Genomic DNA, 13,109 nt, shown 5'->3' with positions numbered 1-13,109 from the left:
ATTCTGTCAGTTTCACTGTCTAATATATTAGCACTACAAAAATATTGTTCTTAGTTATTTTTAATGTGATCAACACATTTCTTTCACTTGTCTTTTCCATATTCTGCAAAAAGGCGGCGACAGAATCTTTCCTTCATGTTAAGTGGGATTTTTGTTACAAAAATCCAATCGAAAAGACTGAAGACAACTGGTTAAACATTTTAGTCTGGCCCTTAAGTAAATGAAACTAATCAATACAATAAATCCTTATTTTTAAAGCACTGTTGAGTTTTGAAGATAAATAACATTTATGTACGTGCACGCTATATGATGGACCACTAGCAGACATAAACCTTTAACAAGTGATAATATATTGTAGACTCATTCTATTAACATTGTCGTCCTGGGTAGCATAGTCATATAGTGCTGGCTTTCTGTGCTCGAGGTTGTGGGTTCGATCCCGGCCCAGGTCGATGGCATTTAAGTGTGTTTAAATGCGACAGGCTCATCTCAGTAGATTTACTGGCATGTAAAAGAACTCCTGCGGGACAAAATTCTGGCACACCGGCGATGCTGATATAACCTCTGTAGTTGCGAGCGTCATTAAATAAACCATAATTTAAAATTTTCTATTAACAAGGGGTTTTTTTCAACATGAAGTACAATGTATTTAGATGATTTCATACACTGCAATACCCACTTATCTTTTCAAGAAAAAAGTCCGTAATTTTACTACAGTTTTTGCATTTGATTTGCTAATACTGCAGGCTGATTCAGGTCCTATGTAGGAGCTTTTTTCTCATTTTGTAGCCAGTTCGTCTGCTTTTTCATTCCTTTCTATACCCTGATGATCTGCACCCAACTCAGCTCCATTGAGTTCTGTGACAATTACACTGTAAAATAACTAGAGTGACACAATCTTCACTCATCTGTAGCTGGTTACATACTCTGTCACACTACATTCCTGCAAAAGAAAAAAATGGCGTCACTACCAACAAAATTTAGCATGCCACATCAGAATGGAAGTTGGTTTCTGAATAGCTCTCATCCTCATACAATGATAAGCGAATATGATGATTAACCAAGTTGAATTTTTACATGAGATCCTTAACTATGTTTCTGTCACTGAAGATAGCCGTACTAATAAAGGAAGCACACACCCTGTTTGTGTTGAAACCCTACAGGAAATTTTGCACATGTGTACAGACCAATTATTTAGTCCTGACAGCTCGACGACGCGAAAGAGGGGAAGTAATAGGAGTAGTGGGGAGAGCTCCGGAGTAGAGATAAAGGCAAGCGGTCAGTAAAGGAATGCAGTACAACTTAACTGTACTGGAAACATACAGCTCTACCTCACGCATGACATCCAATCACTCTGAAGGCAAGTGACTGACTAACCCAAACACTCTTTGATGTAAGTAAATGGACTCACCTGACCCAGGTGCACATTGCCAGCGACTGTCAGGACTAAATAATCGTACTGTAGATAACCTGTAAATATTATCTGCAAATTTCAACTGTAAGACCTGGAAAAGTTAATAAAATAGTGCTGATTGATATTGATAAGTCTTTTCCAGCACAGCATCAACAGACTTCACTCTAGCTTCACCCTCTCTCTTGGCAACCTGTGGCCCCCATACCATGTAAACTAGCTGCAGAGTCCTAATTCTATAAAATTATTGCAAATGTGACTTGTGGTTGAAACACAAATCAATCTTGTACCAAGCACACTGAATTAAACCATTTTTATCACACTCAACTCGCTCACAGTGGTTACATTGCTTGTTCAAACAAAATTCTGTGGAAGTTTAAAACACTGGTGGCCACTCTGATGTATATTTTGTTGCATACCATGGATATTCAATCATATTACAGGATCGTGTAGAGGCAAATTGATAATGAATAAAGAATTGCAGCTTTAAGATGGTGTCTTTATGAAAAACATTTACTTCAGGGGATATAAAACTTGTCAGAAGTTCTGAAGGGCACTGGTATGAAAACTTACCTGCCGGAAAATATCTGTCCAAAGGTTGTTTTTTATCAGTTGTTCCAAGAGGGATTTGGAATAATGCTACTGTTTTTCCTACAGGAATGCCTACTATGCAATAAGTGTCACTATAAGCAATCTACGACTCTAAAAGGAGTGCACACTTGTCTCCAATAAATGAGATTCTTGGTATCACTCTTGTAATTATTTTTTCTCAGTTTTCCCCGATTTTGTTGTCTTCACGATTATGTTATCTATGTGAAACATTGTCCTAAATACTATGGGACCAAACGTTTCTGTAGACTATAAGAAGTTTAAGAAGTAAAGTTCCATCCATACTTATTGCAGACATTATAGTATATGAATGGAAAAGGTCACTAATTGACTGGACCATAGTTTCGATATGTCTTTCACCAAATCAAGAGAAGTTCCACTTCTGTTCTTGCACCTACACATTTCGTTAACAATTTTTATTCATCACTTATCTCTCTTGTAGCAGAAATATTTTTTTCATGAAAATACTGTAATGCGAATTCGAGTATATTGAATTCAGCAACGTTCTGCTGTAAAAAATATCACTTTCAAATTTTACGTCTTTGTTAGAACACAATTATTGCAACTAAACTAAAGAAATATACAGAAAACCAACCACCACCACCACACACATACACAACACATCTAATCACCCTACACAACACAAACATGCTGCATTCAGGACAATGGTACACAGATTACTCAACATACCCATGAGCCAACAACATTACAATGAAGAAGTGAACACAATCAAATACATAGCACAAGAAAACGGTTACAACCCAAACATAATAGACAACATCATAAGGAAGACAAAACAAAAACTCAACAAACACAAAAACACACAACACAAACACAAGAACACAAGAAATACATCACACTAACATACGAAAACAAAAACAAAAACAAGATCGCACCCTCATTCAGAAAACAGAAATACAACATAGCATACAGAACAGAAAACACACTACAAAGACATCTCAACACACAAACAACACAAACAAATAAATACAACCACACAGGTGTATACAAACTCACATGCAATAGTTGCGACAGTTTCTACATTGGACAGACAGGCAGATCATTCCAAACCCGATACAAAGAACACATTAAAGCAATAACCAGAGGACACAATACATCTACATATGCCGAACACATAACTAATGCTAACCACACATACAATAACATAAATACAGACATGGAAATCCTATACATACAACCCAAAAACCAAAAACTCAACACACTAGAACAATATGAAATATACAGACACACTATTTGACGCAACTCTTCATCACACGAACGCACCCACACAACAGGCAGCGAAGTTGAGATAGCGCCGAGATCTAGTACGCTCTGAGGATGGTGTTAAGTAGCACCGAAACAGCTGTAAGCCACACATGCTTACGTATTTAACACGAGTAAGATCGCCATTTAATCAATTATTTAAAGAAATCAGTACGGTTTCTGTCAAGCAGGGGACAGGAAAGGGACCACCAGCACACAACAAGGAAATAAAATTTTTAAAGCTTATTTGTTAAAAGGAGAGATGGGTATCATAGATACAAACAGAGTTTATAAATATAAATGAAAACGCTAACATTGGGTTTGAAATTTTCTTCTACAGCGTGGTGAGGGGATTGCTTGTTATTGTGTGAATTCGGTTATCATCATGTGCTACTGTCAGGAGTGCTGTGTGCCGCTGGACTCCGCCTCTGCTGGGGATGCAAGGCCACTCAACCCATTCTCTGCGGCCTTTATATGTAATTGCAATTTTTAATTACGAGCTCTTACAGTTGAAATTTGCAGATAATGTTTACAGGTTATTTTTATTTCTTAGGTTTCTAAGCATGTACAAAATTTCAGGTAGGGTTCGTCATGAGCAGAGTGTGTGCTTTCCTTCTCAGAATTTTTATCATCCCTAAAATCTATGTCAGTTTCATCATAAAAAATTCATTTGATAGACAAAGTAATTGTCTCTGAGAAAGTGTTTATTGTATGTCAAACACATGGTGTATATTATTGATCAAAGAATTGTACAATTATACCTCATTACGAATGTGTAATTATTCATTGCAGTATGGAATGAAGCAGAATAGTAAGTCAATGTGTAAAAAAACACCTGCTAATTTATATTCAGATCAAGAATTTGTAATATGGTTGATCGTATGGTTTACAATGTTCAGGCAATTACAATAAAACCTCGATAAGACACTGTTCAAGGGACTGGGTGTAAAACGCGTATTAACCGGGATCGCGTATTAGGCAGGTATACTAATTTTGACTTATATACAGTATCTATTAGCATTTTTCTTTATTGAATTACATGATTCATGAAAGGTAATACAGTATTACTCCATTATGTAATTACTGTACTCTACGTCAAAGACATTTACAATATGTACTGTACTTAATTCTTTCGAAAAAAAAAGCCATTTATAGATGTTTGCCGTATGCGTATTTTCAAAGTCCTCATGTTTACCAAACTTCAGTTTCTGCGATTACATTCTCCCAACGTCGCAGCTGTAGTGATTGAGTCGCGATTTTTTTATTATCGTTCTTAATGTCGATGATGGGATTCCTAATGAATCAGAAAGTTGTTTCTGAGTAAGAGTACTGTTCTCATCGTACTTTCGTAAGATTTCCAATTTTTCCGACACAGAAAGGGCTTTTCGTTTAACACTATTGTAATCACATTCACAGACACTTCAATACACAAAAGGACAACAAACTGCCCAGCAAAAATTTCCAGAATTTTATTACGGCCGAGTGAGGAATGTTGTTTGAGAGAGAGGGTTAGCAAGAGGGTGAGGTATTGTAACTGTATGTAGGCTTTAACCACGCAGATAAGGAGTCGAATAAGAGAGCGTAACAAGAGGGTGAGGTATACTGAGGTATGAAGTATGAAGGTTTAAATGCGCAGATAAAGGGTCGAATACCAATACTTTTCAGGTTAATGGCACCGTGAGTTCAGTGACCAAGATGTTTCATTGCTGTTACAGTACATTGCTCAAAATTACATGGAAAATATTCCATAAAAACAGCGTATTATGCGGGACTTGAGTGCAACAAACGGGATCATATAATGGTGTTATATATGAAATGTGCAGGGACCGGACAAAAAAAGCGTATTACACAGGACAGCGTGATAAGCGGGCGCGTCTTATCGAGGTTTTACTGTAACTTCATATCACTCACCATCATGCAGTCTAGTAGCGTTAAATGTTATTAATATTGTTAAGAAAAATCTTCACAATTTAGTAGGTGACTCGCAGACTTAGGGGACTATCCTTTATTTGTATTTTCGTCAGAACACTTAAAATCTATTTTTTCTCTTCTGATGTAAATTTGACTTGCAGCAAAACATATATACCAGAATCTATTTTAAAAATATGTTATTCAAGAAAATGCAAGAGCATTGCAAAATTGAAATTGGAAAACCAAATTTTTTTAACGCACGAATCTACATATTTTAAATTATTAATTATAAATAATTTTCTAAGTACTTGTCACTTCGAAAAATACTGATTGATGTATGCATTACAGATGTTTACCAATGATGATAAAAAGGTTTCAAGTTTTACATGCTGATATCCTTTATAGTTCTAGACTAGACACCAGTTCAGAAGGCGGTCAGCTGCTAGCGTTTGCGTCGAGAGAGACAGATAGTGAGAGAAAGGCAATGTACAGCATTGCCACATCGTACTTCACGCGTGCGCGCAATACAAGTAGCTGAGGAGAGAATTTAAATTTTAAAAAGACAATAATGACCTTAGCCGTTGATTACTGCAAGCATGACGAACCTTTTATCAGAACATTATCAAATCTTACATTCTATTAATAATGCTTATACCAAGTTTTAAGATTTTTTATGTGCGGTAGTATTATTATTATTATTATTATTATTATTATTATTATTATTATTATTATTATTATGTTATTACACAATTTTAATACGAAATGTATACGGTGTATTACTAGAAAAAATGGTACACTATTTAAGTAGAAATTGTATTTAGGTCTATTTCTAGGCGCAAATTATTTTGGCTAGTTAAATACCTTAAAACAATAACTACGAGTACCATGTTATATTGTCACATTTCGGTCACATTTAATATAAATTAGGATTTAATAAATACTCAGTACTTGGTTTTAATCGAAGTCGCTGATTCCCTCATCAGTCCAGTCAGATTCTCCAGAGTCGGATTCTCGAAGGTGCATATCTAATACTGTACGTCGCAGCACACTTTTATTAAAATCATCTAATTCAGAGACTGTTTTTTCACGACGAGGATGTTTTCCAGGAGAACGAAACATGGCAGTTCCACTCACATTAAAAGATTTGTTTCCTTCACTAACAATTCTTTGCACCGTTCACAAACCCACACCACATGCTTCTGCAGTCGTCTCCTGCGCGTTGGCAACGTTGCGGCCAGCACTATGATGCCCGGCAGAGTTCTGCTCGTTAATGTTTTTAAAATAATTATACACCTTAAACACTATTTCCCGCGCCTGCCTGTGCAGTACTTGCTTTTTTTATAGTATCTCCTTCCATTTATTTATCTTATACATACATAGTATATGTTAGTTTTACTTATTCGATGTTTTAAAACACTCACACGTGAACAAAGTAACTCGAGAAGCACTTGTTACTGACTGATTCTGATTGGTTCTCCTGTTCAAGCTTGTGACGTCACATGCCATACAGGCTACGGCGCATCTAGTAGCTGTCTGCCTTCCGAATTGCCGTCTAGTTTAGAATTGAAAAAAAATCTTCGCAGAAACTCCATTTTTTGTAAGAAATGAGAACATAGCTGGGAAAATTATGGTTACTGACAAACGTATCCTTAGATATTGACATTGTGTGATAAGAAATGGGAAATATATTGTAGGAAGATTTTAAGTGCCAGTTGAAAAAGATTGAATAAGCCACAATTATTATTTTCCTTCAGGGCTTTGTGTAATAAATTGTATATTTCAGAATCAAACTGAAACCCTTTAAGAAGAAGAGTATTAGAAATGATTGATGGAGGTTGTTATACAAAAGCAAAATACACACATTTCAGTTTCTTCAGATGCATTTTACTCGTACAAAGAAGTTCTTAACCACAACTGGCTTTCATATGGCCACTATTATAATAATTATATACAATAAATTGTTTCATTAATGACATTGTACTTGCATACATACATGCCTCATATCTTTGTAATATATTCTTTAACATAAAAAGGAGTTTAATTGCTTCTCTTTAATGTATTATAAGTTCGTCTAGAGAATAAGGGTTATTCTTACTCACTTTGTCTTAAGATTTCCCAGTAGATAAAAGACCACATGGATTTAAGTCAGTGGACTTTCAAGGTTATAAACCATTACTTACAAGTCAGCCTAATTGGTGCAGTCGGTATAGTGCTGGCCTTTTGTGCCCAAGGTTGTGGGTTTGATCTCAGCCCAGGTCGATATGCTTAAATGTGTCGGTAGATTTATTGGCATGTGAAAGAATTTCTGCGTGACAAAATTCTGGTATACCACTGACGCTGATATAACCTCAGCAGTTACGAGCGTCGTGAAATAGAATATATTTGATTTGATTACTTACAATATCTATTGAACGAAAAATTATGGGTCCAATATTCTTATGAACACCCTACTAAGATTTTTCCAACGTTTTATTAGGAAACTTCTAACAGAATTGTCTCTGCCTTTTTTCCATGAAGATCGCTTCATGAATGTCTGACAAATAAAAAGTCGTATTAGATAATCATATTTTCTTAACTCGACTATAAATTGATTGCATTTGTTTGGTCTTCGAAACAGTACTAATATTCGCCTAATATCTGTTGATAGTGCAATTGGTAAAGGTGTAATGTCAGTAAAGAGAAAAGCCTCGTCGAAAAACACATTTCCGCAAGTCCCATGGTATTTTTGTAAAAGTACGCTGTATATTTGGAGTAGTAAATTAAAAAGACTAGACCAAATTATTTTATTTAGAAATTAATACCTGGTTTCTGTTGTCTTATATTTTTTTTAATTCAAATTTTAGTTTAAATTTTCTCTGTTTTAAAGCAGCTTCATAATGTTTCAGGTCAGGTGTTTGAATTGCAGTTCGGAATCCAAAAAGCACGATCCTTTCCTTGATCTCTCTCTAGATATTCCGGAAAAGTTCCAGATTCCCAAGAAAACAAAGGACACTGAAGAAGCACCACCTTCTTGTAATATATCTGGTTAGTGAATAATTTCGTCAATTTATTGTTTGTTGAATAATGTTTCAAAAGACACAGAAAGAAGCAGTTTAATTTGTAATACAGTAACTTCTTTATCAGTGTGTTTTTGATGTACTAGTCTCACATGAGTCATGTACAGTGTGTAATATTTTCTTAGAAACATTTGCATTGTATAAGAATACTTCATTTGGTTATTGTTTTTAATTGTTAATAATTTAAATAGTTTCAAAGTTCTTGTAGAGGTGACCCTGCCTCAGAGTCTTAGTTTATGAGCTGCAGTTGCATTTTACAGTATGTCTTTAATGTAAGGAATTTATATAAACACTTATTTACTTATATAATTGACTCTTATTATAATATAACTATATATGTGTGTATGCAGACGTCATGTGTAATTTGAAACAGTTTTCATTGAATAATGTTATGTTATTTCCTTTATCACGTGCTTTACCAAGGACGTAGAATATATGTTCCTGTAAGTGCTACTTCATCGTTTCTTGATGTTACAGATTGCTTGACGAGCTTCATAGAGGTAGAAGAATTAGCAGAAACGGAATTGTATTATTGCAACAATTGTAAGAGTAAGCAAAGATCCACCAAGCGATTTTGGATCAGAAGACTGCCCAATGTAAGCATAAGTGAAATGAATTTATTACTTTTCATGCTCCTTGGCAAATTCCAGTCTGGCACATTTTTTTTTTAATGCCACCAGGTTTCTGGTCTTCTCTCCTGGCCAGGCTTAGTTGTAACCCACTTCTGAGGTTGGGGCGCCTGGAAGGCGGAGTTACATTACCCCGATGATGTGATAGCATGATTATGATAATGTGGTGCCAGGAGAGGTCTTAAATCTAAACTTAACCTAAATTCCAGGTCATGGACGAACACAGGAATAATCCCCAAATTTACATGGTCATATTTTACATTTAAGAAAATTTAGAGTTGAGCAGAAATACTGTACATGTTTTGAGATTGCGTGAGCATTGTTGACTGTAGTCTAAAGCAATGTTTCCCCACCTTTTTGATGAAGAGACCCCTCTTTTCCTCACATTACTGGCCATAGGTGTAGAATATCGTCAATTTAGAGTGTAACCCTGCCTTACTTACTTACTGGCTTTTAAGGAACCTGGAGGTTCATTGCCGCCCTCACATAAGCCCGCCATTGGTCCCTATCCTGAGCAAGATTAATCCAGTCTCTACCATCATGTCCCACCTCCCTCAAATCCATTTTAATATTATCTTCTCATCTACGTCTCGGCCTCCCCAAAGATCTTTTACCCTCCAGTCTCTCAACTAACACTCTATATGCATTTCTGGATTCGCCCATACGTGCTACATGCCCTGCCCATCTCAAACGTCTGGATTTTATGTTCCTAATTATGTCAGGTGAAGAATACAATGCGTGCAGCTCTGCGTTGTGTAACTTTCTCCGTTCTCCTGTAATTTCATCCCTCTTAGCTCCAAATATTTTCCTAAGAACCTTATTCTCAAACACCCTTAATCTCTGTTTCTCTCTCAAAGTGAGAGTCCAAGTTTCACAGCCATACAGAACAACTGGTAATATAACTGTTTTATAAATTCTAACTTTCAGCTGCCAACCGCCAAAAAGAAACTGTTACGAGGGGAGCAAAAACTGAGTTTAAATTAACTCTGAAACTTTAGGACCAAATCCAAAGTAAAGGTACAAATGCCACCTGTACTTTGGATTTGGTCCTAAAGTTTCAGAGTTAATTTAAACTCAGTTTTTTGCTTCCCTTGTAAAATTTTCTTTTTAGCGGTTAGCAAGTTTACACTCTAAGCCGACAATACAGAACATAATACTTTTAATGTGAAATTTGGTACTTCAAAAATATACATCCATCTAAATGAATTATTAGAATATTGTTAATAAATGTAGGTGTGGAGTAACTTCTAATGTATTTTCAATTGTTCGTAGATAATATCAGTTTAAGAAGAAAATAATGTAGTTATGTTTTTATTTAACACACAATAGTCGGATATTTAAATTTTCATAGAACAATTTTTATAAATTATTATTATTATTATTATTATTATTATTATTATTATCTTTTTTTTTTTTCTTTTTTCGTGGCTTCCCATTAACTGCTCTTTGAGCCCCCAGAGTGACCTGGCACTCCCTGGTTGAGATTCACAGGACTAAAGGTTTTCATTCTTACCTCTAGGCCCAATTATTATCGGTGCAAACTTGGATTCTAAGTTGTTAAAAATCCAAAGTTAGTAAATAACAGGTCTGGACGCTGTTAACTCAATTGAGTCACTACAAACCACTCCGTAACTTCCCACTTCACCTTCCCTGGCTGAGACAGTTTTTGGTCCGGTACAAATGGAAGGAAGGTCAGTGACGGACTGTATGAGGCTTTTACTGACTTTCGGCTCTCGCTGATGCCTGAAATCCACCACTGATGCACAGAGCCTTACTCTGCATTTCTTTATAAGGAAATGGGTGGGGTTTTTACGTCCCTTTCACTTCCCCCCTTATGCCCAGGGCTGGTAAATAAGGTGAATTGTATTGTAGTTATTTACTTTTCATAGTATTCGCACATTGCTTCACAATTAGAATATGGAACATGTCAAAAAATATTAATAGTACTAGAATTAGAATTAGAATTAGAATTAGCCCTAGAATCCCTGTAGGGCAAGGACCTCTTTGCTGGCAAGGTGGTTATTCTGGCATTCCTGCGTAGCCAGTTCGGGAAAGATCCTCATTCTTTTGATGCTGCATCTATCAGTAGTCTCCACTCTTGGCGGTCCTTGGCTGTTGTCTTCCAGTTGGATCCAAAGTGCAGTTTCAAATCATCCGCCTATCTTTTTTTCTGTCGGCCTACTCTCCTTTGTCTGGTTCTTGGGTCCCAGGCTATTGTTTTGTACGCCCATCTGTTGTGGTTCATCCTCATGACATGGCCCACCCACTTCCATTTGATGTCGCTGCGTCTTTGATGCCTGTCATCTTCCTCAGGTCTTCGTTGCGGATTCTGTCATGGAGGCTGACGCCTAGAATCTTTCTCTCCAACTTTCTTTGGCATGTTCCTAACATTTTTCTTTCTCTGTCTGTTAGAGCCCAGGTTTGGGCTCCATATAGTAGGAGAGGAAGAATGCAGCTGTACAGTATATCTTTTTTCATTCTTATACTGTATTCTTGGCTTGTGAGGATAAATCTCAGACTCCAGAATTTTGACCATGCTGCCGAAGTGCGTCTCTGGACTTCTTTGCGGGTACCGTTGTTGAATGTCACTATTTGTCCTAGGTAGGTGTATTCGGTGACGTATTCTAGTTCTCTGTTGTTTATTTGAATAATTTCCTCGTTGCTGTTGGTCATTAAGTTTTGTTTTCTGGAGATTTAGTCCAGTCCAGCTTTCTTACTCTGCTGGGCTAATTCTTGTATGCCTCGACTTAATTCATTCGCGGACGTTGCAAACAGGATGATGTCGTCTGCGAACCTTAGATCTCGGAGTTTCTGCCCATCTATCTGGATTCCCCAGTCCATCCTCATTTTCCGAAAGATGTCTTCTAGCAGGCTAACAAACAAGCTGGGCGATATGGGGTCTCCTTGTCTGACTCCTCTTGTTAGCCGAAAGTTGTTGCCTTCTCTCTCCAGTTGGATTTTAGCTTCCATATTTTTAATAGTACTACAACATCCTAATTCATAGTCACAGTTTAATTGAAATATATACTGAAGAGTTTTACAATATCCTAGTACAATACAAAGGGTTAGTATTGATACTTAATACAAAACAGAAATATTCATGTCGCATTGTTGAATGTCATAATTTCATTTACACAGTATTAGGCGTGAGAAATTAGGTACTTCTTTAATTTGGCCCTAAATGGTCTTATGTTTTGAGTTAGATTTTTTATATCCATAGGGAGGCAACTACAAATTTTTACTGCGATATAATGCACTCCTTTTTGATCGAAAGATATATTTGCCAGTGGAGTATGAAAGTAATTTTTTACGAGTATTTGTACTATGAACTGTTGAATTAGTTGCAATAGCTCCATGCAGTAGGTTTATTTCGTAACATAACATGTTGTTGTTTTCTAATGCCAGGCGTTTGACAGTAAAGTCATTTGACCTCTTGCACTCCAATATTTTTCAAAGATATTATCATGACCAGCCAATGAAGCACAGATTTTGAGGTGTTCCGAATCCATTTCTTGGTTTGAGTTGCACAATGGGCAGTTAGGGGACTGATATACGTGGTACAGTCATTAAGTTCTGACACTGACGCCTGAAGGGTAGGCACCCACAAGAATCTTGATGTCTCAGAAGATGCTGCGTGATACGGTGTACACTTAAACAGATCGACATCCTCCCTCAATATAGTCGCCGTTGACCGCTATGCACGTCTGCCAACGTTGGTGTAGCTGCTGGAAGCACCGCTGAAAGATGTTGGCAGGAAGATGCCGTACGGCTTCTCTTGTGGCAGTCATGACTTTTTCGGCCACATAAAAATTACGCCCACGTAGGATTAATTTCATGAGGGGAAAGAGAAAAAAAATCGTATGGTACGAGATCAGGTGAGTACGGAAGGTGTGGCAAAACAGCGACCTGTTGCCTTGCAAGTTCCTCTTGGACAAGGATGGAGCGATGTGCAGGGGCGTTGTCGTGTAGCAACAGCCAATTCTTCCTAAGCCCAAGCTCAGGACGCTTACGACGAATTGAATTGCGTAAACGGCCAAGAATCTCTTTGTAGAGGATCTTGTCTACAGTTGCACTTTGTGGGATGAATTCTATGTGAACAATTCCATTTGATTAAAAAAACTGTTAAAGCATCACCTTGCCTTTTGACCTGTCTTGTTGCGGATTTTTCTGTCGTGGAAATAATGGCGTTTTCCAGGTGGCGGATTGTCGCTTCAGTTGCGGATCGTAAAG

General features: G+C 36.9%; 1 protein-coding gene across 2 annotated transcripts in view; it reads left to right on the top strand.

Moving 5' to 3' along the window:
- The window catches only part of LOC138709460 (ubiquitin carboxyl-terminal hydrolase 3-like), a 60,140-nt gene that overhangs the window by 39,079 nt on the left and 7,952 nt on the right, over positions 1 to 13,109 (top strand). For both annotated transcript variants that reach the window (XM_069840245.1, XM_069840244.1), the window contains 2 exons: positions 8,080 to 8,218; positions 8,728 to 8,846. In XM_069840245.1, the coding sequence (XP_069696346.1) occupies positions 8,080 to 8,218; positions 8,728 to 8,846 (258 nt within the window). The remainder of the gene's footprint in view (positions 1 to 8,079; positions 8,219 to 8,727; positions 8,847 to 13,109) is intronic.

The sequence above is a fragment of the Periplaneta americana genome, chromosome 11 (assembly GCF_040183065.1).
Source record: "Periplaneta americana isolate PAMFEO1 chromosome 11, P.americana_PAMFEO1_priV1, whole genome shotgun sequence".
NCBI classification, from domain to species: domain Eukaryota; kingdom Metazoa; phylum Arthropoda; class Insecta; order Blattodea; family Blattidae; genus Periplaneta; species Periplaneta americana.
The sequence above is the reverse complement of the archived record's forward strand: the minus strand, read 5'-3'. Positions and strand labels throughout refer to the sequence as shown.